Source organism: Strix aluco, chromosome 14, assembly GCF_031877795.1.
Source record: "Strix aluco isolate bStrAlu1 chromosome 14, bStrAlu1.hap1, whole genome shotgun sequence".
NCBI lineage: Eukaryota > Metazoa > Chordata > Aves > Strigiformes > Strigidae > Strix > Strix aluco.
In genome coordinates this window covers 20,304,064-20,331,456 of record NC_133944.1, presented here as the reverse complement: position 1 = coordinate 20,331,456, position 27,393 = coordinate 20,304,064, and the positions used below count along the sequence as shown (strand labels likewise).

Genomic DNA, 27,393 nt, shown 5'->3' with positions numbered 1-27,393 from the left:
CCTGCTTTATTGTATCAGTACAGTCTCACTATAGGACAAATGTTGATTTCCATTATGCCAGTGTATTTCTAAAGCATGATTGACTGTTTTCTGCTGAATTAAAAAAGATGACATGAAAGCAATAAGCATAAATTTTTATGCTTTGGAATGGAATTTCATGTCAAATACCTAATGCACATTTGTGGTTTATCTGCCACCCTTCTTTTTTTTGGCTTATATAAAATAAAATGTTGAGTTATTCATACAAGCAAGAGTAGAAAAGCATAAAGAGGGTTTCTTTCTCCTCATAGCTGTTCATTAGATCAGTAACTTTAACAAAGTAGCAAGCTTCTTTGAATAGGGACACTTTTGAAAGACCACCGACATGCTTTAAAAGCTGCTGAAGTATATACGTCTGTATAACTAAAAGCAAAGTCGGGTGCTGCACTGTATTTTTATTTTTGCTTTGTATGCAGAAATGCACACTGTCTTCCTAAACAACAGGAACTACCATATGTGGTCAGATGTTTGTAAAAGAGAGCTTTAGGATGTGAGCAGATATGACGTACTAGTCTACAGAATATCAGTTAGAGAACTTTCTCTAGAGTAGTCATCTTCAAATAAAAGCAGAGTGCAAAGCACTGAGGATATTGGCAGCCAAGAACAACTGAAAAATTTCCAGTATGAGTCAAGCTGAGGAAAGCAGCATCCACTCAACATGGAATATTGTGAGGTCAGTAGTCTGCATAATACTGAGCTTGTCATTTATTATCGGGACCCCTGGAAATTGCATCGTCATCTGGACTGTTTGTACCAAAATGAAACAAGTATCTCCTTCAGTCCTGCTGATCCTGAACCTGGCCATTGCAGATGTCCTTGTACTGATTACCTTACCAATTTGGATTTACTCCTTCGCTGACTCATGGGTTTTTGGAGTAATCTTCTGCAAAATACTGGTTTTCATTATTTACTGCAGCATGTATGCTAGTATATTTCTAATTACAGCACTGAGCTTGGAGCGGTTAATGGCTGTGTTTTACCCTTTCACAATTCAAAGATACAAAACAAAAGAAAAGATTTCTTTGGTCATGTTCCTCATTTGGTTCCTGTCTATTACTTTTGGCATTTCTGTCATTCCATTTCAAGAGACAGAAGAAATGAACGGCGGACTACTATGCACATGTCGCAACTACTCTTCTAATAGACAGAAAGTGTCGTATCTTTTGCTGGAGACTCTTGCAGGTTTTGTAATCCCTTTTTTAATTATTTGCACTTGTTACATGTGTGTTGCGAGAAGAATAAGCAGAATGAGTTACCAATCTAAGCAGCGATCGGAACGGCTCATCGCCAGCATTGTGGTGGCATTCATTTTGTGCTGGTTCCCTCATCATCTCTTTAACATCCTAGATATTATTTCAATTCAGATAGAACTCTCTAACGAGGAAATGTCTTTGGCATTGGATGAAATTGTAAGCAGAGGAGTGTACATCTCTGGAGCACTTGTATTCATCAGTAGCTGTATTAACCCTCTACTTTATGCTTTTGCTGCACGAAGATTTCAGAATCACCTGAGATTTGCCAAGATATCGAAGCTGTTTGAACAGATGAGTCAGACTGTAACAGAGGAAGACAAGAAAAAAAGTTTGGTTGTAACCAAACAAGAAGATACTTTACTAAACACGGAAAATCTCTAACAAAGAACATAGACTTAGTGAATAATGTGATTCTGTGTCATTCCTTCAGTAGTTCTTTCTCCTCATGCTCTCAGTTTCATTTATTAAGCAGTCCAGGTAAAGCTAGAGACAGGTAAATGTTTTTTGTTTTTGTTTTGCGTGTTACAAAAGAATTGACATTGACAACCTAGTTCAGTTCCTGAGTTACTATCCACATCATGAAATCAGCACTATTTCACTGGTGCTGAGAATCTCACCAAGGTGGCTAGAAGCTCAAAGTGTAAGGAACACAGAATTTTAACTTTCCATTAAAATTATTTGTCATTTCTAGAAAATCTGTGTGCAGAAAACAGAAAATGACTATGTGTGGAAAACAGAAGCTTTGAAAGTTTAAAACTAAGTTTTCCTTCAGAAAAAAATGTTAGATGCTCAAAAGTCCTTACATAATCTAAAGTTTTAAGAGAGCATAGTTAAATTTTTGATACAGGAAATGGTTTTAAAGTATATTAACAACACACAAAACTCTTTTGGGTAGATTAAAAATATAAAGTTATGTTTATTCATTGCTTTATTTAGGTTTGAAAGTAATAAGGGTTGGTTACACAGGCAAGCTCATTTACTGAACTGTCTTGTGTTAATAGGTTTTAACAAATAAAATGTGAAGTGTGACATGCCTCCAGAAAAAAACAGGAGGTACGAGAATTTTGTGTTGTATGGCAAACATTATTACAGACTTAATGCTATATTTGATGTCAAATACATTGCACACTTCAGTGGCAGTTAAACTATTGATATATTAAATACACATGCTATGACTATCCTCAAAACGTTTGATTCCGTTAATCTTCCAAGATGCCTATTAAATTATGGAGGAACTGGATCAGGCTCTGGTGGTAGGGAAGGAGAGATCCTTGATACTATTTTTTATGGGTAAGAAAATTATGGTAGCAGTACAAAGTGTCTAATATCATAAGAACTTCACCTTGTAAATAAAGCATTATTTTTTCTTCTTTTGTAGTATAGAGTGGACTTTGCCATAAGAAACCAATAAATTTAGCACTTGAAAGGACCTTACTTTAGTTTTGTGAAAGTGTGGAAAAACTGCATGGCATCGAGTGTTTGCTTTTGAAGTTTTTTAAATTTCAATTATGCTGAACATTTTTTGTGCTTGCTCTTGCTTATTTTTAAGTCAATAAGCTGTAACAAGATCAAGATAACTGCTGATTACTATGAAACTTATTGTAAGTCCCTGTACATTGCTCTGGACAGCTGCTAAATAGCTATGTTACTCATCCTTACAAAGAAATTACAAATATTAACTAGAACTTAAATTTTCAAAATCTGATTATGTAACAATCAAGGGTATTTGAGTTGTATTAATTTAGCTTGTAAATGGAAATAAACCTGGGGAAGTAAAATCCTTACCTGTTAATGGAAGAATATTTCTCTAAACCTTGCATATGTATTTCTGCTTGTTATGAAAAAGTCATTTTTTCTACTCAATAGGAGAAAAGTCCACACCACAGAGGGCTTTCCATCAATAGAATTCCTTCACTGAAATTAAAGTAAATAAAACTTCAGCAAGACCTTGTTTGCAGCAAAGAGTAAGCAGCAGATGAAATCCCTTAGACTTTACCCCATCCACCTACCACTCTTTTGTCACCCCACTAATGGCTCTTTAATTGCTATTAGTATATTCAATATAGCAATGTAGCATTATCTCACAATAAAAGCAGCAACTTCAGTTATCTACTGCATAAAAAAGTGAAGCTGTATTTCCCAATCTGTTCTCGAGATAGGAGTCACTCACTATTCAACAACAACACAGAACAGATGAGGAGATAATAAGCACATGAGCACTGCAATTGAACTAGAGTTCTAGGCCACAAGGAGCCAAGCATTTCACAACTTGCAGGTTGGGAAAAGACCCAGACAGACTTCAGTACAAGCTACCTGACCGGAATTTTCCTTTCTATCAGTCTGTGCTCTACACCTAGCTATAATCAATCTTCTTATTAAGAACTGGCTTAAACCCTTAACCATCTCTCTGTATGTATCATCTATCTCATGAATGAAGCAGTCTTTTTTTGTGCCATTTGCTATTCAACAAGCATTTTGGGAGCATTGACTTCATGTTAAGTGCCTTATGCTCAGCTATGCCTAACCCAGGACAGACTATAAAGGGATCCGTTGCCACATATATACTCTCTGCAATACTGCCTACTGCAGTGGTGTTTGGGTTTTGTTTGTTTGGCGTTTTTAAATCAATGCGTAAGAAACAGTGAGTCAGACCATTTTTCTTTTCTTTTTATCCTGTCACTCACGGACAAGTGAACTTTGCTGCTCAGGCATCCAGGAATCTTGAAAAGGGAACTAGTAACATCTACAGATCAGTAAATACATTCTAGGGATTAATGAAATGATTAGTTAAGGCAGTTTTGAATTGAAAGCTGTTACTCTGAGGATTCAGAATCATTTACTACCAGGTGCTGCTTTTCCACTGAAATTACAGTCCTTAGTATAGAGACCTTAACTAAGTTAACTAAACAACAAGAATGTTTCTTATGGTCAACAGACCAAAAAGCAGCCCATTAGCTATATTCTACTTCTGTGCTTTGACAGTAGATAGCATGAATTTTCTGCGTCAATATTCAGTTCACACATTTTCTCCACTGCTTTTTACTCACAACTTCAGTACTAAAGTACTTGTAAAACATACAGTCCATGAAGGAACTAGAACCGTCCTTTTGCATTCATATTACTTGCCTTGGACAGCTGCCTCCAGTAGTCAGTCATTTTTGAGAACTATGTTTCTTTTGAAGGCTGTTTGAGGAGTTGTAAAAGATGCTAAACCAGCAACCTTAACTAATTTTACTTTTCTACAGAGCAAATAGAGTTAATTCTTGAAAACGTAGTATGCGCAGATAAAAAACCACTGAGTTTTGGCAACACAACCATGATGTAACTGGGTGTGTAAGAGTCAGTGTAGAAGTATAAGCTGATGACATGGTTGACTGATTCTTCCTTTAACAGGTATCCATCAAGCGTATCAATGTAGGGAGATTTACCACTTCTTCAACACTAACATGCTCTATCACAAAACTACAGGGATTCCAATAGGCCCATTCAGACAATAGACAGTGGATATCTTGTCTCCTAAAGTACTGAGTCCCAGCCAAACCTAAGACCTAGCATAGATTTGGTCCAAGATGCTGCAGCTTATGATAGTGTTACTTCATGCTTTTTGCTGACTACATTACATATCCATCTTGTAGATTATACCGGAAGATTGATAAAAAGCAAAGACTTTTCTTGATCGTTCAAGCTAGTTCAAAGCAGTGACTTGGAGATGAAAGCAGTCTTACTAGTAACTCTTGAGACACTCAGACCCTTCTGAGGAAAATGAGGTTTCATCTCATTTTAGTTCCTCTTATTTTTCTTACTTCCTAACTTTTCTGTCTTGTTTATGAAGTCTGTCTCTGTGGTTTCAGTGTCCAGCTATTTCTCATGACACAGCAAAGGAAGAAGGCTGAGCTAAGAGAGGGCCACTTCAGTCACCTGAGTCAAATCACCTCAGATTACACTGAAGTACAGGGAACATTGTGTGGAATCAATGCAACACTGCTTAGAACACTGAGTACTAGGAGGTGACCAGGTGGTTTGAATTTCTTGTGTTTGTAAAAATTAATAATCTTCTATATTAAGGTCTTACACAGCCTAAAACTTGCTGTGAATGTTCCATGGGTATACATCAGGAATTTTTCTCATTTACTATAGTAGGATCATGCTGCATAAAGTGAATTCATGCTGTATTAATAGATTGAAGGAGAGCCTGAAGTATTTTTAGTCCATGCACAGCCAATATACAAGAAGGATAAAAAAGAACACAAAGAAAAAGTATCAGTCTTACACCTTTTGTTGCCTGCTGACTTCTAAAGTTTTCTGTAAGCATCATGGTAAAATAGTTATTACAGAAGTCTGGATTAAAACAGTGAAACTTTGTGGATATTTAGAGGCAGCTCGTAATTTAAGAGGTAACACAAGGGAAAAAGCAGAAACAGGGCAACTGCATTATACTAAAGATTTTTTTTTTTTAATTAAAAAAATCAGCAGAACATTGTGTAGGAGAAGGTAGAGCAAAAGTTAAGAGACATTTTAAAGACAGTTAAGACTGCAGTTATGGAACTCTTAGGATTACTATCAGCAGGACTAAAAGAAAGATTTGCATGCAGGACTCGGGTGAAAGGAGTAAAAGAACCTGGAAGCTAACAGATAACAGAGACTACACAGGCATGCAAATTCTTTCACATTCAAGCAAGAGTCTGATCCATAATAAATAGTTTAGAAGATGCAGAATTAGCAAATATTAACCATGGTGACATTTTTATCTGGTTTTATATGTTACAACTCTTGTATTAGCCCCTTTTCTGCATGTATAGCAAAAAGGGAAGAGAAAGGAAAAAAATTATATTTGATTCTAGTAGAAAAGCAAGTGAGAAATAAACCAGTTAAGATTATTAAGAAGAATATGGCCTTAGAATGAAATTGGGAAGTTCAGCTATGAAAGCTGAGTGTACAAAGAGAACAGAGAGGGAAGTGAGAACTATTCTGTTGCAAGGCAGTTTCAGGTTTTTGCAAATGCTTTCTTATCGGATCAGTTAATCACTAAAAAGAGTTTTTTATTAGAAAACTCGGCTATATCTCCATTGGTTGTTAATAAGTTAAAGAAAAAAATCCAATAAAACACAGTTTAGAGAGACTTAACACTGTCCTCTGAAAGGGTGAGTAGCTTATGTTGCTCCTGTTAGCATTAAGAGTTGGGTGTGACCGGGGCTATGAGGATGACCACTAGGAGTTCAGAGACTTTACAACACTGTTTACAGAACTAAGAAAATTCTTGCAATGATAGGTATGGAGATAATGGAATCATATACTATTTGATTCCCTCCTGCCTTCTTTCCCCTTAAATTAATTATTTTAAAAGTCGTGCTGGTGGTTCTTAGTAAGGATTCAACATTTTAAACTAGATGCATTTGAGTTGGGAAAAAGGTTCAGATCAGATGAAAATTATTTTTATGGAATGTGTGAAGTCAGTGATTTAAGTGGTGGAATTAATGGAAAGGATGCTATAAAGTCTTCCAGTACAGGCTAAACAGTCACAGCTCTTAAGTTAGGAAGATTATACACCTGCTACAACTGCAGAATCTACTTATTATTAATAAGTGAAGCGTATGTCCGGATGGTCTTAAATCAGAGGATTAGTATTTTGGACTGCTCTTGGTAGATCTTAAAGCGAAAATTCCAACTTTTTGCTTTTGTATAGCAGACCTTTTCATGATGTAGCACATTACATAAAAAATGAAGGCTAAATATTTGATTTTCAGAGATTTATGAATTTGAAGCATCATTTATGGCCTGTCATTAACCTGGTACTGTCACCATAAAAGCGACAATTAGCTATGTGAAGATCGCTTCTAGTCATTGGCACCTTATAGTACAGTAAGATGTGGCAGTGTAAACAATTAAAAACATGTTGCAGAGTCTATATCCTAACTGTACCTCATAACTTCAACAGTTACTGTAATATTAACATTCACTGTATAATTCCCTATTGAACTTGGTGAGTAGGATCAGAAGCTTAGAAGTTATGGACTTTTTTTAAACATAGTAACTAATTAATTATGTTTGCATCCATTAGATATAAAATGAACCTTCAGCTATGCTGTGAAAGAGAGCATTATGTAGTTAAAACTGAAGGAAGCAGTTAGCATAGCAATCTTTTTACATGCCTTGTTCTCTCCTGCCACCATGTGGCTATTCCATTTTTAAAGGTTAGGCCCAATTATAATACTCAAAGTCACTGAAACTACTGGTGAGGTACTTTGTTCATTGTTTCAGTTGCGAACCATATTTTAAGGTTCAGGTCACAGAAGGTTCACAAAAAACCACAGCAGTATATTAAGCATCCAAGTTCTATCCATTTCAGAGTGTTCTAGTTGGTTCTTTTCTTACCCTTCAGGAACCCAAGCCCACGTTATTTAAAACATTGCATAAATTAGTCAGGCTGAGAAGTTTTGGCAATATAATTACCTCATGCCAGTTTGTGAAAAGTCTATGCTGAAAATTACTTTCGCCCCTGCCCCCCCAACAAAACCATCAATAAGCATGTTGAGCTAGACCCTGACTCTTGAACTTGAGTAGCTCATGTCTCATCTCAGGGGATAGTATTTATTTCTAGGCTCTTGGTAGTTTTGAGGTGCTCTCAAAAAGTTCCAAAAGGTCTTGACTTCATTGTGATAAAATTGGGAACAGTTTTTAAAGTCTTAAAGATGTCCACGGTAAGAAAATCGCAAAACCTTTGCCTTTAAGAAAAAAGGAGAAGTGTTAAGAGTAAAGCAGAAAACAGAGTCAAAGAGATTTAATTCCCTTTTTACTCCGTTGCAATGTTTATTACATGCAATTTCTGCATGCAATGCTTTTAGAGTCTGTCTATGAACAAGGCTTTGCTTAATCCTCTTATATTTGTCACATTGAATAGCATTACACTAATTGATTAATCCTGCTTTTAAAAAGATCAGAATCAGAAGAAAGCTGATTTTGCTGAAGAACTTTTTGTAAGTACTTCTAGGAAGAAGAGCTCATGAATTAGAGTGTGCTCCCTGTCTTCCCTTAAATATCCCTTCTACCCTAAGACTTACATTGTCTATTACACTAAAAAACAGCCTTTTTACACTATACACCTTACTTTGCTCTGTGATGACTAAATTTTCTTTCTCTGTGAGTTCACTCAGGGCTCCTGTTGTTATGCAGACAGGGCTGGTCCAAGAGTCAGGCCAGGCAGTCAACCTGTATGTCAGGGTCAGGATACGGTCCATTAAGAGTCACCAGCATCAGATACAGCCCAGTGATCACTAAGCAGGACCACAGCAGTTAGTCAGGGCCAAGGTCAAGCCAGGAAATCAGTCTGTAGGTCAAGGCCTGGATCAACAAGGTACATAACTGATCACAGCTGTGGCAGAAATCAAAACAGGCATCCCAACAACATAGCTCACATAAGGGCTGGTGGTTCAGGCCTGAGTTTATATGAACTCCAGGACCTACAGGCAGTGTCTGTGGAGTGGGGACCTCAGGTGGAGCTAATCAGGGTCATTAAGGGTTATTAGTGCACTCAGGGGCCTGATAGATTCTCAGCAGCAACGGAAACACCAAAGAACAAGAACAGAATAATGCAAATTATTCATGGCATAATACCCACAAGCCTCATTGCCATTTTATGTAGTGGCTTCAGTTGGGCAACTTTGTATAAAGAGGGGGAGCCTCAACGAAAAAATTATGTTGTTTTTGCTTTTTAAATTTTCAAGGTTGCCACTTTTTCACTGATACTTATGTTCCTTGTAAATTAAGTATTACATCTTAGGAAGAATTTTATTGTAAGAACTTCAGAGTCTTTTAATTACATCTAACCCTTTTTCTTTTCTTAAGCCCTCAAGTCTTATCACAGTTTCTCTGTGTTTGAAACACAGGTAGATATTTTGCTTCCTCTGAGATATAGAAAATTAAGTCTTAACTTTTCACCACATGGAAATTCTATGAGCAAAGGAGCTAGGAAAGCATACACTGTTCTGATCACAAAGATGGTATCACAAACTGCACTGAGAATTTCACCTGCTTTGGATCACTGAACTTTGACTGGAGTTAACCAGACGATTAAATAGCCCAGTGTAATTGTTGGATTGGCCATGTGATATGATCTTTAATTTCATTTAGGTGAATGCCATTGGTTGAATAAAGTTAAATATTTAGCATCCTGAGCACAATAGCAAACAGAAAAAATGCTTGGTATGTGTTTAAAAACATAATGATGCATTTCCTAAGCATCAAATTCATATTGCATTAGCTATAAAATACTTGTTTCCTTGTTGCTATATAATTTTACACACATAAATAGTTTTAGGCACACTGATAGTTTCAGAGAGAGGTAGTGATGTTATTTTAATGTTTTAAATTACTGGTGTTATTCACAAGTATTAAGCTACGTCAAAGGGAATGAAACTGTTTAAGAACCCACAGAGCATTTTCCTGCCTTTTTTACCAATAGGTGAGGGAACTGCAGGAGGTGAGCAGGCCTCTAGCCCGAGTGGACCTGACAGCATGGCCTGGTTTACACTTTCCTCACAGAAATTCCTCCTTACATTAGGGGAGATAACACCCTTTCTGTGCTTCAGCTGCTATTATACTTGCTTAGTTCCTAAATGTTTACAACAGCTTGGAAACAGCATTTCTGAAGGAGGTGGGATCCTGCTACCCCAGGCTGGGGAGCTGCCCATGTGGCTCCACGCTGTGCCAGACCTCCCAGCTCTGCAGTGGTGAGTTTGATTTCAGGTGTACTCATTTCTAGCTCTTTTTCAGCATGTCAGAGTGGCATAGTGAGACAGATATAGAATAGATACACCCCCAAATGTCCACCTTGCCATTACTTTTTGTATGCCAGGGAAATCCCCTCTAGTTTTCTACATGTACAGGCAAAATTAAACACAGATTGTGACATTGATAAGCGTGGGAAATGAAGTTTCATACTTTCAGGCTAAGTGTAAATACAGGCTTACTTTTCAACTTAGCCAAAACCACTTCCGTTTCTTTCTACTTCTTCCCCTTTCCACATGCAAAGTAGCTCACCATCATTCCTGTTTAAGGAGAAGTATGATGGGATGTCTGATCCCTGGGATAGGCTGTAACTGTGATGTGGAAACATGACTCAGATCAGTATTTTTCTGTAAAGTGGACACAAAAAAAAAGGAAACCCGGTTTGATTTGTCTGAATCAGAAAATAAAGATTAGCCTCTTAAGCTAGCAATTTTCCATATTTTTATTAATATAGTTTATTCTTCAAAGAGCTGTATTAAAGGAATAGTAATTACTAGAAAATCCAATGGCAGGAAAACCTAAGGATTTACCTCTTTTTCTATAACATCGTGAACTGCTTTGAACAGTTAATTATCTATCTCTAAAATCTGTTGTTTAAACACTAACTCTGGACGTGTAATTAATGATTACATGGTAGCAAATAAACCAATACAACATAAAAATTTCTGTAAGGAAGAAGGATTTTAACCTGTATAAAAAGAGGCTCAGGAAGTGGAAAATAGCCTCTTTGCAGTGATTAACAGAGTTGAGGGGACTCCATTCAATCAACAAGGAAATAGGGGGATGCCATAGTAAGAAAGGCAGCGAAAGTAAAGAAATATTTCTCTACTAAATTTGTAACTGGCCTATGGAAACCAGGGCTGCAGGCATTCATGGAAATAAGTAGTGTTGCAGGAATTTTAAACCACTTTAATTTTATGACCAGTTATACAAGCTAAGGCAATGATACGAAGTAACCCTATCTACTGCCTCAGGGTATAAGCTGGGGGTCAGGAGGGCACTCCTTTTAATGCCCCAACATTACATGTATCTCAGAAGATTTCTGTTTGTGTTTTTTCTGAGTAGAATTCACATTCCTAGAAACTTTAGATGGTTAACGATTTGGGACAAAGAGTTTAGTTTTGTATTTAATAGAAAACATTTCCATAGAAATTCCATCATGCCTCAAAATGCAAACCAAAGGTCAGAATGGATTACAGATGTTGCCTTGATGACCTGCATGCAAGGAAAAGCCCTCTGCACAACTGACAGAGGCTGTGCTATTTGTGATACTAGTCCATGCTATTATTACTTCCAGTTTACAGGTAGGAAAATGAAAGGTGAAGGGAGGTACTCAAGGCTACACAAGAGGTGTCAGGGTAAGACTGAGAAAAGTGGAGTAATATATTGCCACAGTTAAGTATAAGTCTAACAAAATTATCAACATACAGCACAGGTAGGCAAAATACTTCAAAAATTTTATTATTAAAAGACTTTGCTGGCTTTTTATAGAATTGGTATTTCAGGAAGGTAGACTTCTTAAACTAGTATGGAATTAAACTTAGTAGGATTTTGCAAATGGCTTCCTGGATTGAGAATAAGAGAGAAATAATAACAGAGAAAGTTACATTAAAATAATACATTCAAATTTAACATTTTCTCAGAGTATAGTTAGAATGAACAGTTACATATATAAAGTATATATTAAGTATATAAATAATTGCCTTTACAGAAAAAGCTTCTCACATCTTGATTAAAGTAGAAGTTTTAACTTTTGATTGCAAAAGTCTCTAAAGAAGTTTTAAACAACAGCAAGGAATGTATAGTCTCAAAGCAATCTCGAACAGCAATTTTTGTATGAAAAAAAAAAAAAAGATTTTTTTCAGAAACTGAAAAATAACAGTCTCCAGAGTGAGCACCTACTCTTTAGGTATTTGATTTCAACATGTCTCAGAGGTCAGACTGGAATCCCAGGTTGTTACTTCTTACATTTATGGAGAAGTTCATACATAAATAGTTGTTTATGTCCATCACATTTAATCCCTCCTTTTAGAAATGAGCCCAGAGGCTACGTTAAGATGCCTTAGAAGCCCACAGAACAGAAGGAGTGGTTCTTATTCTAGTTTTAAACTAGAATAAACAAAACCATTGTAGACTCAGACTTGTAACAAATTAGAAATTAGAAGTGCACTCTAAAGCCTAGCATTTTTCACTGATAGTACAAGCTTTATTTTTAAAAAAAATAATATATTTAAGACCTCTGTTGTATTGTCCCTGATTTTTACTTTCTGAAAGTATATTTTCTGGTATACTGTGTCATTATTTGTTTTTTTAACATCAGACCTCTAAAATTATGTTTCAAATTGGTTCTGTATTTTCCATTTAGATGTAATGAGCGCAATAGTACAGGACAGATTTTTGTAAATGAGTTTAATTTTGGACAACTTATACTTCAGGGAAACCAAAGAAGGTGAAGGCCACTTCTCTTATACATCCATCTAAAATGGATTTCCTTCTCAGTGTACAATGTATTTATCTCAGGTATTACCATAGTTTCAGGTATTTATCATGGACAGCTTTCTTCAGGAGTCTAAACGTTGTCTCCAAGTCGGACTGCCTATTATGAATCATCGCACTTAGAAAAAACAGTCCAATGGGAACCTAGTTTTGCTGAGGTATTATTCATGCCTTCACAGCTCTCCATTTTTCACCCTGTTGCTCAGTATGTTGAACTGGGCGGATGCTGCAGATGACACACAGGACTTTCACTTAGCTTTCAGTTTTATGTAACACACCTCTCTCATTGCCTCTGGCATTTATTTCTTTTATAACCTACAATATTCACAAATTCACTAGAATATGGAGAAGATGTTACATATTCAGAAAAGATTTAATGAGCTAATGAATCATCACTTTACCTTTTGCTTAATCAACACAAGGAACCAACGGGTGTACAATAACAGTTTGTGTGCACACATCTTTATGCATGCACATACACTGTTGTATGTAGGGAAAGATTGCATACATGGAGTGCCATGTTTTTTCACAGGATAAATAAATTGTTTTTATTAAAGTTATAAGTCAATCAAATATGTATGTTATAAAAGCAAGGAAAATCCCTAATTGTTCAAGGAGTTTGTTCCTGCATAACTGTTGTGTGCATTATTTACTCTCATTGACTTTAAAATGACCACTCCCAAGCTTAAAATTAAATATGTGCTGAATGTTTAGATTTTCAGAGGAACCAAAGTATTAAAATCTTCCTAAACAGAAAGCTAGTTCCAAGGATTTTATCTTTTGGAAGAATTTCCTAAGATGTATTTTACTCTGCCTGATTATATTTCTGATATCTACAAGAGTTTCTTCACATATGTAGTCTATTGCTATGTGCATATATGTTTGAAATATGAGATGCATCTACTATCTAAAGATATTTAAAAGTTGTAACTTGCAGAAGGAAATAATTTTGTGTGTTAAGAAAGAGGGGACCAGCACGGTCACCTAGCCTGAATATGTATACATTGTACACAAGTTCCTGTTGGCTAACAAAATGTCATAAAGTCTGCTTTTGTGTAGTAACAGAACATAATAAACTAGAGAAAGAACAGATTGCAGACAGCTTCTGCAGAGCATGTGATATGCTGCATGTTCACAGCATGCCCTGTAGTAGCTTGTTTGTATATCTGTACCTATAGGCAGTAGAATCCTTGTTTCACCTTTTGCTCAAACTTCATTTTATAAGAATCAGTCAGGATAGTAGAAAGAGAAAAAAATTAGTATTAAATTGGCTAAATTTAGTCTGAATACCATACAAAGCCTTCCTGATTAAGCTATATCAAAGTATATATAAGGTATATCAACAAAGCAGGGAAATTTTTAATGTATAGCCAAAGTCTCTATAAACAAGAAAATGGTGAAAACCACTGAGAAATGAAAATTTGAAAATGCAGATTCTGATCTATTTGCATAATGTAAGGTTTTGAGGATGAAAATAAAACCCAACAGGCATAATGATACTTGTAATAAAAAACACAAGTGTGCAAATCTTCCTCTTGAGAGCGCATACTACTTCAAGTACTATAATAAAAAAGCAGTGCTGTGGAGCAAAATAGGAATGGAGAGACTGGCAGTTGAGGATATTGCTAATTCTACTTCACTCAAACTTTTGGGGGCATGATTCGATTAACATGAATAGAAAAGACGTGAGAATCTGAACATATAAATTGTCTTAAATTAAATTAAAAGTTTGATGCTGCCAAAAAGGACTTCTCTCTTCCCTCCACCCTTGTTCTGTAACCTTCTCTGCTCTTGGCTACGTGATCCCACTGCTTACCTTGAGCCACCTCTGGGACTCATCTGACTGCAGGTTGTTCAACCTGATAAAACAGCAAAAAGTTGCCCTTGCCCACCTTCCAAAGGTGTACATTTTTGCCAGGTTAGTGGGTTTTGTTGCCTGACCTTGAGATCAATCAGATAAACTCCAGAGGCAACACAAGAAAGATGTGGTAGTAGAGAAAATGAAGCTGGAAAGGAGGGACAGAACTGGATGCCCTCCCTCCAAGAACTGTTAATTTGACTCAGCCACTTGTCACCCTCAGGACTCCTTTAACCTGTAGAAAGAAGTAAGTAGCTCCTGAAGCAATTTAGAGGAAGATCTTACTCGTCTATCAACTACATTAAAAAATAAAGTGCTTACTTCCCAATTTATCTTCTTAAACTAAAGGTTGGGCTTCATGTGGTATAAATACCCCACCTTCATCTTCCTTATTCCAAATCCAACTTCCAGAGCAAGCTGGAAAATACTCTATGGCCCTTAATGACTTTTTTCCATTGTTAATCTTTTCTATTTGGCATCTCTCTCATCTTTCTGGTGACATTTTCTCCTCTCAGTACTCCTTTTGTTTACATCTCCAGGTGTGGGGCTTTTTTTTTTAATTTTATTTTTCGTTGAACAAATACTGAATCCAAAACACAGCACTATTCTAGCTACTAAGAAGAAAAATTAGCTCTATCCCAGCTGAAACCAGGACAACTCAATACTTATTTTGATGTTTTCTTTCAGTGTGTGACTTTTGTTTATAATTCTTCCCACTCCATCATTTGTATTAACAATATATCTTTTGTTCTTATTATTACTCCTCTTCTAGGTATAATCGTTAGCATAGTAGTGCTAAAAGGATTGTTTTGATCTATTAACATTCAGAAGAGTTCTAATTTGCTAATGTGCTAGACTCTGCAGGTCTATAGATTCCCCTGAAAATATGCAAAAATGGCATACATTCACAGGATGAGGAGCAGCCCATTTCCAGTGTGTGTGTGTATGTGTGTGCACAGAAACTATATTAGAAATCGGGAATAAACTGAGTTTCTGCTTATAAAATTCAGGGATTAGTGGTTTTCTTTCTTGTACAGTATAACATAGAATCAGATAATTTTATTATGGTGAAGCTTAGCTGATCTGATAGAGTTTGGTCTATTCCATTTCCTTCCCTGTTTTACAGATGACTGAATTTTTCCCTTGGGATATGGATTGAAGTAAGAGCTGGTTTTGGCATTCAACTCCTTTCCCAAAGTAAGGCAGATAAAAGTAAAATTTACTATTACTATATCTCACTAACAGCTTTAAGGAAAGAACAACTTTGCTTCTAAATTTAGCTAAAATCCGGATTAAAAAAAAAAAAAAAAAGAAAGAAAAAGGTGCATTGTGCAAAGCACTACTGTGAGTATAAATGTAAATAAGGCAACTTTGTTCCTGGCACATGGATATTACTTAATACAACCACAGTATCAAACAGAAAAGATACAGCAATAGTCAGCTTTCTGTCTCATGTTCTTAATAAAATGCACAGGTATTTATTTCATTTAGTATATTGCAATAGCTATAGCAAACTAATTTAATGGAAGAAATAAGAAACAGCACAGAGCAACAAGTCTAGTATTTGCATACTTAGTAGACTTCCTGAAGCTGGAAGTAAACAGTGTTTCTAATATCAAAATTCCCTGCACATGATCTTCCTCTCCACTGTTAACTGGAAGTTTACTGTAAGCATCAAAGTAAAAAGATGTCTTGAGACTGGATTTTAAATTGAATACTAATTATTTTGAGCAGGATTTTCTAGGTTTAAGGGCTAGCGTGAAAGGCAGGTTTTGGCATAAATAAATAAACAAGCAGCAAAAACTGGCATCTAGCTGGAAATATTGGGATGACAGGTGAAAACAACTGTGGAGGACCAGCCTGATTGAGGCCTGTAAATGTAAGGATGAGGTGGGGGCAAAACAGAAAGATGTTAACAGAACCTCTGACTGATTTTAACAGTGTTTTTGAAAGAATTTAAAACATAACATGTGTATGACTAGTGTATAAATTTGTTTTGCACACATTCTGATTAGTTTTGGTAGTGTCCTGGTTACTGCCAAAGCAAGAGCTGATTGTTCACAGTCAGTCCGCAGAAATGTTTAAGAAATCAGGAATTTGGACCATGGATGCAGTTTTTTCTCCCCGTGACAAAGACAGCTTACAAAGTTTGTTCACCCTGTACCTCTATCCTCATGCATGGTCCTTGGTGGTGATAGTACAACTATTTGTGAGCCTACATGGTTAAGTAGATCAGGGAAATTATCTGTGTTAAAAATAACCCTTATTCTTAGGGTTATCTTAACCCTTAATATCCTAAGAAAAAGGGTTATTTTTAACACAGATCACTTACTTGATATGTTTCATCATGCAGCAGTTGTATGAACTGTTGTACCAAACCCCAGAATGGGGGCAGGGAACTCTTTAAACAGACTTTGCTACAGAAAACACAGAATATCAAACACAGAATATCAAGACAGTCCCTTCCTTCAAGCATATGAAAAGTAAATTTTTGTTTTCACATTTTTTCAGTGTGAAAATGTGCTTTATTATTTCAATGGAAGCCACTAGAAAGCAGCAAATATTTCAAGAATGGTCAGTCATAAATGTAACTGGTAAATTGACATCAAGATGATCAGTCAGGTAATTATAGTAAAAGAAGCAGAACTGGGACACTACTTGCCTAATTTTCTTACAGATACACTCTGTTTTCTTGGTATAATTGCAGACAGACAGTACACCTTTTCAGGTGTAGTTCTACATCTTATTTCTTTTCAGTGACCTTCAAAATTGTATCTATTCCATTCACAAATTTAAGCAAGTGCTTCATCGTCATCACAAATAACAGTTCACAGGTTTGAAAGGCAGGAGGCGTAAGAACAAATCATTGCTATGAGAAAGTTTCTCTAGTTGGAAACTTATCCGTCAGTCTTAAAATAGGAAGTAGATTACAATCTGGTTTGTGTTGCTAAAAATTTTTCATAGATATTGCTTATCCTTAAATGTTCTTGCTGAAAAAAAAAATCTGTCTGAACTGGCCCTTTGATTTTCAGCATCAGCAGAGAGATGGAGCTTAAAAGATGTGGAAGTTAAATCTAGCCTGAACTATTACAGATTATATTTTATTTCCCCTGTAGACAGATTCAGCCTTTAAGAATGTAATTTACACCTCTTAAATAACTTTCTTATTTAGGTCTCCAGGGTAGGATCAAAAATGTGTATGATAAAGCTAAGTTACACTGTATTCTTTTGATAGTGAAGGCTACATGTATATACTAACCAAGCCTTGCAGTAGCTGGGAGGCAGGATTGCTACATTCTAGTAAGAACAATGCTAGTGGTTGCAGTCACAGAGTGCATTATCTTACCCCACTGCTGTACCCCTCATCTTTACTGGGGAGGAAGGGGAGAAGAATGGAGATGACATGCAGTTTTACTGGGAGTAAATGGCAAATTAAAAAAAAAAAAAAATTAACAGGGAAATTTAACATTGCTAAACAGAAAAAAAAAAAAAAAAGGACACAAGCTCATTTGTTTGCTGTTCCAGACCACACAGTTCTGGTGGGTGAACTCTTGCATTGCCCAAATTGGAAGGATGCAAAACCTTGGTAACGCCACTCTGTAGAAAAAACTATTGAACAATTTTCTGTTGCATGATCCCATTTGCATCCCACAATTTCATGAGAGTCCAGATAATTAATCACTTCATTTCCCAGATCTTGGATGGCAGACTTTCCTAGCACTTCCTACCTTGTGAGAATATCCCAGCCTACCAGCCTGGGATATCAAGAAATAAGACAAACAAATCAATGACAACAGAAAGATTCTTTAACTTTGCATAAATAATACTTTTGAAGCTTGTGTCACCCGAAAGCAATTTTGCATTTTGGATGACACTGAATTAACAGCCTGAGGCTGCACTGGGTTTCAGAAACTCAAAAAAGATATTTTTTTTTTAGGAGTTCCCTGTATCCTTTATAGAAGTATAAAATCTTGCAAATTTGGTTTCCCAGTTCTAGAGTATCTCTTTGGTCCACTGTTTTGATTTCTTGAAGATGTGTCTCAAAGTAACAGGAAACCTTCATCTTTTTGTTAGTGGGATCAAAAACTTTCAGTGAATGTGACTGAACATACCAAACATATTTGCATGCTGACAGGTGGGGAAGCTGTTCTGCCCTTGGGGCAGGGTTGGTGGGTCTTAGGTTGTAAGTAAAAACATGTCTGTTGCAGCAAGTAATTGCTGCTGGGAAGAGCTTGCTTCAACAGTAGTTTTAGCCAGGCTAGTGATGAAGCTGGCTCTTCCCTCTGTGTCAGTTTAGGATGCAAATTAAGAGAATCAGCTGAAAAATCTTTTGTCAGAATCCTAACCAGACTGAAGAAAATGGTTGGCACTTTTGAGAGTTTAAAGTTTCAGGTCACCAGAGGAATTATTAAGCTTTCCATTTTCACTGTGATGATCACTAGTTTTTACATGTGAACTAGTGCATATGGGCATAAAATGAGAAGAAAATGACTTAGTTCTCGTCTTAGCTTTGATTCAGGACTTGGTTTAATGATCTGGTCCAGCCTACCTTCAGCTGGTTCACGAGATCTCCAGATCTGTGTATCTGCTACTGTCTCTACTCAGAGGATGACTGACAGCTCAGATTCACCAGCAGGCACTTTGCTTTGGATGATTGCAGTTGTTCACACCCATACTCTCCAACATGCTGGTTTTCAGGGGTGCTGCAGCCATTCACACAGCAGTAGCTGAATTTTTGCATATTTTTGGACATATTTTTCTGTATTTTACAGCCTGCCATGTTAAAGAACACCAAAGTCTGTGATATTTATCTTCAGTGTGTTGGACTGTAAATTGCAGCAGTACAGCTACTTCATAAACTTCACAGCTGTTTCATAAGCAACTGTGCTGAACCTTTACAAAGAACATGGAGGCAGGATGCACATCAGGCTTAGCTTCTTTGTGAGTCAAGAACTGCAAAGCCACTCCCAGATCACCTCCTAGACTGCAGTTTGTAGCAAGGTGTTCTGAAACTATGGTAGGTCAGGGGCTGATCTGTAGGCAGCTGAACCTCTATGCAGCAGAAATGAGTTATGTACCTAGGAACAGTATTTTCATCAGCATCCTAAGCTCATACATCCCTCTGACTATTTAGTTGTCTTCTGGTAATTCAGTTTGCTTCACGTGTCTCATCTGTAACATGGGCATAGGAAAGAAACACGCCTAAAGTATTTTGATTAGAAAATAACGCCAGTTCTGCATACTCACATTAAAAAGTATGTGGGTCACAATAGATTTGATAGCAGGTATAAAGATGGTAACATAAGGATATTTGAATGGTCAGAGCTTGTAAGTGATATTTTTATCTCAGTTTAGAAGAGAAAACTAGACAGATAATCCTGATGCTGTGATGGTGCTGAGTTTCATTCATTGTCACACTAATGTAGTACTGGAGTAACACCAATATTAGTGGGATGTTCAAAGCAAAGAAAATTCCCAAATAAAAATGTTCTCTACATAACTGATATTTTTTCCTAAGCAAATAATGGCATTTTACATATGGCACTAAAAGACAAGATTCTGATTCTTTCAGTCATTTATAGGGATCCATACATCCCTTAGCAATGCAGAACAGAATGTAAAGCCCAAAGCCCTGCTGCCTGACTCACTGTTTTCTTGATCTTCAGTATAAAAAACTGATGGTAAAAGTTGAGTCATATTCATTTTTATCATCACAAAATAATTAGACATCATGGTTTTGTAAGTTTCAGAAACCAAAATTTCTGTGTAAACCTGAAGTACTATATATTAAATTTCCAAGTTAATATAACAAAAAGTTAGAGCACCAAGTTTATGCATGTAAACATAAACAGCAGCAACAATTAAAAGGCCCTTATAATTAATTTGATAATCATATTTTTATATTATTAATATATATTCAGTCTTTCATATGCTGAATATCCTTTGTATGTTATTAACTATGCTGTATAAAGTGTATGACAGTTTTTTCTAAGACACTACTTGAGATCCCTGTCTTCCCAAGGTGATTATTTACCCTGGGTCAGGGTCCAGGTCTCTCAGGTAGCCTGGGCTGTACTCGGCCAGGGTCCAGTTCCACAGCAATTTAAGATGACCAGGATGATCTCTGTCAGCATAGTGGTAGCTCCATCCCTCCCATCCCCTGCTGTACACATCCTCTCCTCATCAACCACAACTTTTCACTACCTGATTTGGGGGTTATATTTGCTCTTATCAGACCCTGTCAGAGTCAACTGAGTCAGATTTTCCCACGTTTTCATCACTGACTTGGCCATTCTTACTGTAAATCTCCAAGTCATCTTTTTATACTACAGTAGTTTTCTGGAGCAACAAAAGTTTCAGTGATTGGTATTAAAGCAGTTTTCAGTCATAAAGCAATCTGTAAGTGGAAACGGAACTTTCAGGAGCTGTCCAGGTGTTGCAGAAAGTGACACTCAGGGAACAGTCGGTGGCTCTTTTCTTGTAATAGACAAGAAATATATAAATTTCTTCAACTTTAAGTGTTGACCTCTGTTAAAGCAAATAAATTCTTATAAGCTTTTTAAAAGAATCTGAGTGAAAATTAATTTGCTACTAAAACATTTTTGTAGAAGGAACTGCTCTAAACTACTTTAACTTTATGTAAAATCAAAGTAAAAAATAAACAATAGAAGGCTTGTAGATTTTTAAGCAATGGCTTTGATAGAATTACATACTTATTTTTTCCAATCTGTATTTTAATGAAAAAAACCTCAATTGCTTTCTTTTTCTCTAAATTTTGGATGTAAATTTTAGTTTGTGGAAAGAAGTCTTTCTGACAATATTGGATCAGCCTTCTGATTAAAGTGGCAGCTTTTTGGAAAAAGGCAAACCCAAGATTTTTCTTGCCTGCAGTCTCCAAAAATCCCTGATTCCCTATGAAAGAAGAATGTCAATCCAAGTGTTGTTGCCAAATTCCAGTATGATAATTACATTTCCTACCTAAATTCTCCCCTCTAATTTCAATTAGACAAGGTTTTCTCCACTTTCTATGTTAAGATGTCTGTGTTGCTGGTTCCCTCCCTTCAGGCAGCTGACTTACACTTCAAGCGTGACCACATTTCAGTGTGGCACAGGCAGATCCTGTAAACAGCGTGTGCCTTGTAATTGCTTTGTAAAACTTCCTGTGTCTGGACTGTAGAAATGAAAAGCAATGGAAAGGTGAGATCATGCAATTATGAACAGACAGCAGCATGGAAGTAGAGGCTAGTAAGACATAATTTCACATGATAATATTCAGTATTTAGTAGTATGATAGTATTCAGTATTCCAAATTTGACAAGATAACAGAAATTCACTGAAAGGCAACAAAAGCCTAATAAAGAGCAGCTAATATGCAGACACCTTAACTTGCAGGAGATTGACCATCAAAACCTAAAAGTCAGTTCCAACAAGTTTTGACTAGTGAACTATCTGGCTAGCCAGGGAGGAGATAATAAATAAAATCTAGGCAGCTCAATCTTCTCTATCCCTACCCGAGGGCTTGCCTGCTCATGGGAAATGTCAGTTGCGTTACAAAACTATTGCAATCCACAATCCTTGGACAGAACAAAGATCATGGAATGTACTAGGTAAAATTAAAGGAGTTTTGCCACAGCTCCCTTTGATCCACTCTGACTGATGATCAGTGTTTGCTGTCGTATGAGGTTCTAATCCCAGTTCACGCTTTGCCTCTGGATTTTTGTCGAGCTGCTCTCTCCTTCATCCAGCAATCTATGTAGCTGCCTCCCTGTGATATGATGTTCATAAGGAAAGCTGCAGTCCTAGGTGAAGGAATAGAAAATAATTATTTTCAGTGTCCCTGAATTCTAGCAGTGTGTGTTAAGAATAGCACAGCATTTTCAAGGTGTTTTATGTCCTTTCCTTCTTGTTTTCAATTCCTTCATATTCTTGCAGTCACTTGGAAAAAGCTTGTAATGTGTGTTGGATCTGAGCATTTTCTGATTAGTACCTTCCTGACAAACTTGTCGTGTTTGATCCTGTGTGTCTAACTCCTGTGACACTGTCAGCATACCATTAGCCAGTCATCTTGCACAGCAGATTTGCAGCAGGTATCAGGTATTTGTGCACAGAAACAGAATATTATGCTTGCCTTTACTGGCTGAACCAAATCCATGGAGAGTTGTAGGCTAGCTCACATTGCTGCTACCCAGTGAGTAATGCTTTTATGAATAAAAAATATTTTATTATCCTAAGCAGGAATTTTTCAGTAATAGGAAGTTCCATTTTGATTGTTGATTTCTAATAAAGATTTTTCATTGCTAGAAGAGTTTCTCTGTTAAACTGGAGATGGCTAATGAAAGGCTTTTCATTTTTTTCAATATTACACACAAGATGCCACTTTCAGAGCATTTCTCTGAGCTACTATTCATGCTTACAAAACTGGTCCTAGTGAAAGAAAACAAAACCTGGTTTTCAGATGGAGAAGACCAAGGCACAGATGTTTACTGCTCTACCTGAGGTTCCATATAAGAGTTAAGTGGCAGAGGAAATGAAACTGAGATTTCTTGACAGCTCTTAAATTTTAATGGTTAAAGGATTTTTTCCTATTATATCTTCCTGCTCGTTTATGACTGATTCTTAAGGGCACATGACCAATAACAGAGGTTGAATCTTAATTGCTTTATCAGCTTTCCAGAATGTATTGTGACAACTGCCCTTTTTAGTGAGTTTGGAAAACTCACCAAACCAGAGGGAGGCAGCTGAGGAAAGACCTCAGAGTTGAGAGAACACTCTCTGTGTTCCAGATTTCCAGTCTTACCATATGTTTAAATGTAAAACTCATTATGTGCAACATAAGGTTTTAGGGAGAAAAATGGTAATATAAGAACTTGGGGAGAGTTCCAATGGTTGGAAGAGTCCCTTTTTAATTTTTATGGTTTTCTATGAGTAATGAATTTTCAGCTTTGAATTTTCTGACACTAAGTTAGGGGAAAAAAAAAAAAAAGGGAAACCAATAGTCATGTCAGAACCAAAATTTGGAGGACAGCGTTTTTGGGGTGTGATGAACCATTAGTTGAGAGATTAACCAGGAAAAAAGGCAAAATGTAAGATAAGTACAGTAGGGGTTCCAACTCTGTTGAAGTGTGGATGAACATACATACTAGGTTACAGGGAATTTTGAGAAGTAGTCTATATTACACTCAGTTATACTGGATAATACTCTGAGAAGAAAGAGTTTCTTTATTTTTACATCAAAGACTCAGTATCAGAAGAAGATCAGGACCAAATAAGTAAATGTAATTCCAATTAACATAACAGAAGGCCTGTCTGTGTGTACACACAGCTGCTCTATCAGGATTCAGGGTTCTAAACCATCAACAGGAAGGCCACAAGGGTAATTACAAAGTAATTCAGTTCTTACCCATAACAAAGGACCAAATATCACACTTGATTACACTGATCTTATTATACTCAAAAAAGATATGTAGATGAGTACTTCAGATTGAGAATCTTCTGTACTTACTAGTGTTGTCCAGAGAATCTGGACACCTGGAAGCTTTTTTCCTATACAGCTCTATTAAAACCTAGAGATTAGCTGAGATGGATGACTGTCAAGTTTGGAGAGTGCTGTTACCAATGCAGTGAGCAGCAATGCCTTCCTATTGAATTGCCTCATCTCTGATTACTGCACATCACCTGTCTGGATACCCAGAGGGCTTATTGCCCTCCCACCAGTACAGGAAATTGCTCCGTCCTTAGGCCAGCAAAGGAAAAGGTAAAGGGGTCTTACTATCCTTTGTAAGAAAAGAGGGGAGTAAGACAGGAAGAAAGGTAAAAGTAGTTACAATGCAGTTCTGGTTTAGGAAGCTGGAAGGTAAATTGAGTGATCCCTGCACCAGTACCTGGGGTATATGCAGGTTGTCTTCTTTGTTTCCTTTCCTAGTCAGATAAGGGGAGTTTGTATTAATCCCTTCTGTAATTTCATTGTGGGTTCAGGGAAACTTTAGGTGAAGACTCTCACATAAAATATATTCCCCCCATACAGCTTGCTCAGAATTGCACAGTGTAAATACGACATAGAAACACATTTATAGTAGCAGGTTTTTTATAGTAGCAAGAGGTTTAGAGAGTCTGAGGATTGCTTTCTATGACATAGAGAGCATTGGTGCTTCAGGCCATGTCTGACATACAGAAACATAATAAGAATTTTGCTGATCTCATCATAAGAACTAACTTTGGGTCTGAAGCAGCTGACATATTTAATGATGTCCCGCTCTTTACCTTCCCAGTCCAAAAAACTTTTTTTTCCTTTTGTTTGTACATTCCAAACATGTAAACAATAGCCAAGATTTATAAAAGGTTCCCCAAAGTGAAAAAGTTATTGACTTTGTACTTCCAAGGTTGGCCTCAATTACAAGCAAGGTCAGTGACTGGTTTTGATTCACTGTATCTTGATGCTTCAATGACACCTCTAGAAGAGGAAGCCTAAAGTTTAGGAAACTAAAAGATACGTTACTCTCATTGAAAGCTCATCCATATGAAGCTGTCATTTTAACTTTTTTTATGGCATATTTATTTCAGTGTCTGAGTGCCTGTGTCAGAAGTTCTTCAAGACAGCCTGAAATTTTCCTGGGTCCCTCACAGAAGAGAAGATAATAAAATAATCCGATGTTTTCACCACAAAATGGAGAAGTCATCTTCAACTTTCCTCAACAAATTTTATTCTCATATGACAACATGATCAAGTAATTTCATCCTGCTGGAAATAATCAGATTGATTGTTACCCTTGACCTCTGAGAGCTCCTAAAAAATTATCCTGAGCAGTGCTACATACGAACTAAAAACAGAAATACTGGGTAAACCAGTTACACTGGTACAACTGGAGCCAGGTGATGAATTCTGGTAATCTCCTACCTCATGAGAAAACAGCACCAATTGAACATCTGCAGATTTTTTTTTATTCTGAACCTTGTAAATACAAGTTTCAGTTTCATTCCTAATCCAGATTATACCAGATTACAGTTCTGTTATATTTTGGAAGAAAAGATATTTCAGGAAAATAAATATGCATGTTAATTTCTCTTTGAATTAAATGTTAGTTGAGTGGCACTCTTCAGAGGTTATTGCATATAATCATTCTTATGGATTTTACTAATCAAAAAATTAAAGAATGATATAGGTTGGGAGGGACCTCTGGAGGTCTGTGCTACAATCAGGTTACACAGGGCTTGTCCAATAAAGATATGAATATCTCCAACATAGAGATTTCACAACCTCTCTGGGTCCATGTTTGGACATTTGGCCACCTCATGGTGAAAAATACATTTCCTAATACATCATCAGAATGTCCTTTTCTGCAGCACATGCCTCTGTCCTTTTACTCATCCTCCAAGAGTCTGATTCTATCTTCTCTATACTTGCTACCCTTTACAGTTTATTTACAAAAATTCAATATCTGTGAAATCTGCGTACTTTGTTTTGATCTTCTTCGTGGTACAATGTTCTCTATGGGCCAGGGATGTTCTATAGGGGAGGAAGGGTTACTGTGTGAATAGCTCAGTGCTGCAGATTTTGCACTAAGAAGCAGTATTAAATATTCTGATTGGCAGCATGGGATTTCTTTCAGTGGCTGCTTTCCTATGTGCTGCCTCATCCTGCTCCCATATGCAATATTCTTCCTTCAGGGAAGCATCAGCCACTCCAGTGCAGATAAATATGTAAAAGAATAGCAACAGGACTAATTTACTATCCAGTCTTTGAATGTGGATGACTGAGAGGTCCGTTACTACCCTTGCAATTTCATTATCTACCACACTGTGTTGCCCACCTTAAGTGGGTCAGATACTGTTTCACGGACTACTTCTGACACAGTATCCACAAATGAACTTCTAATCGTGTGTAAGTAGAAAGTAAGCAACTGGGGCTTATCATTCCAAGCAGTAAGCTCAGTTTTGATCTTCAAGGCATACCTTAAGCCACCATCTTTTCACCTAATGTCTCCTGAAGATTTCAAAAGGTAGTCTAGCAAGTCTTGTGACACTGGCATCTTCAATACCTAGCTCTTCTGACTAAAATGAAAAAACAGCTAAATAGACTTGCATAGTGCACTAGTTTTCCTGTGAGCAATTGCTGTATTTGCTAGAGTGTTGTTGTAGTGAATGGAATAGGAATTCCTAGAAGACTTTCACATTAGTATATGAGATATCTTGGAAATCTTGCATCTATTTAGTATAGTAAATTTGTAGCATCCTTGAAGAATCAATACCTAAGGTCAAAGATAAATATCAGCATCAGAAGTTTTTTTTCTTCCCCTCACACACTGCACTTAAGACAAATCAAACACTGTGGCTATTTCTGCTTTCTTTGCTTTGTTTTTTTGCATTCCTTGTAAGCCATTACCAGAATGTAAATGTTTTGGGATCAAATCAACTTTTACGGCACAGAGGTCAATGTTACTGGCTTATTATCTTTCTACTGTCTTTCTTCATCCTTGTTCATAGGTCAGCATGTGGTCAAGAACATCCTGACGGCACTGTGCAAGGTACGAGCAGGTACCTGCTGCAACTGCAGCAGCGCATGAAGTTATAGCCTAGGGTAGCTCCTATGGTGAACCACTAGAGGCTGCTCAATAAACGCAGCCCACAGCCTCAGCCCTTGAAGAGAGTGGATGAGATCATGTGTGCGACTAGAGCAATTGCCTAAAAGACAACATGTTCTTCCTGGCTGGGATAGTGAAGAGTTACAAGAACAGAGGTTAAATTTAAAAAAATAAAAATAAAATTAAAAAAAAAAAAAAAGATATTTCTGATATCTGGGTCATTTTATTTGCTGGTTATAAGCACTAACAGTTGAAGACAAGATCTTGCTGACTGATGCTATTTCTATTGCACATAGGCCATTCTGCTCAATGAAATTGAGGGAAAAACAAAACCAGTATGGACAGGAACAAGTTGGAACTCTAACAAAAACATCAAGTGATTTCA

At 36.8% G+C, this 27,393-nt stretch overlaps 1 protein-coding gene and 1 long non-coding RNA gene across 2 annotated transcripts; both read left to right on the top strand.

Moving 5' to 3' along the window:
• The first annotated feature begins 613 nt into the window (after positions 1–613).
• LOC141929678 (leukotriene B4 receptor 1-like) lies at positions 614–3,082 on the top strand. Its single transcript, XM_074839462.1, has one exon. The coding sequence runs from the start codon at positions 663–665 to the stop codon at positions 1,671–1,673; it is 1,011 nt and encodes a 336-aa protein (XP_074695563.1). The 5' UTR covers positions 614–662; the 3' UTR covers positions 1,674–3,082.
• A 6,753-nt stretch (positions 3,083–9,835) lies between these two features.
• Positions 9,836–27,197, top strand: LOC141929905 (uncharacterized). The gene is made up of 3 exons (XR_012625140.1): positions 9,836–10,018; positions 24,991–25,154; positions 26,911–27,197. It is a non-coding gene; the product is annotated as an uncharacterized LOC141929905 (long non-coding RNA).
• The last annotated feature ends 196 nt before the right edge of the window (positions 27,198–27,393 follow it).

Coding starts and splice junctions, on each gene's coding strand:
- LOC141929678 (XM_074839462.1), top strand. CDS start 663: ATGAGTCAAGCTGAGGAAAGCAGCATCCACTCAACATGGAATATTGTG.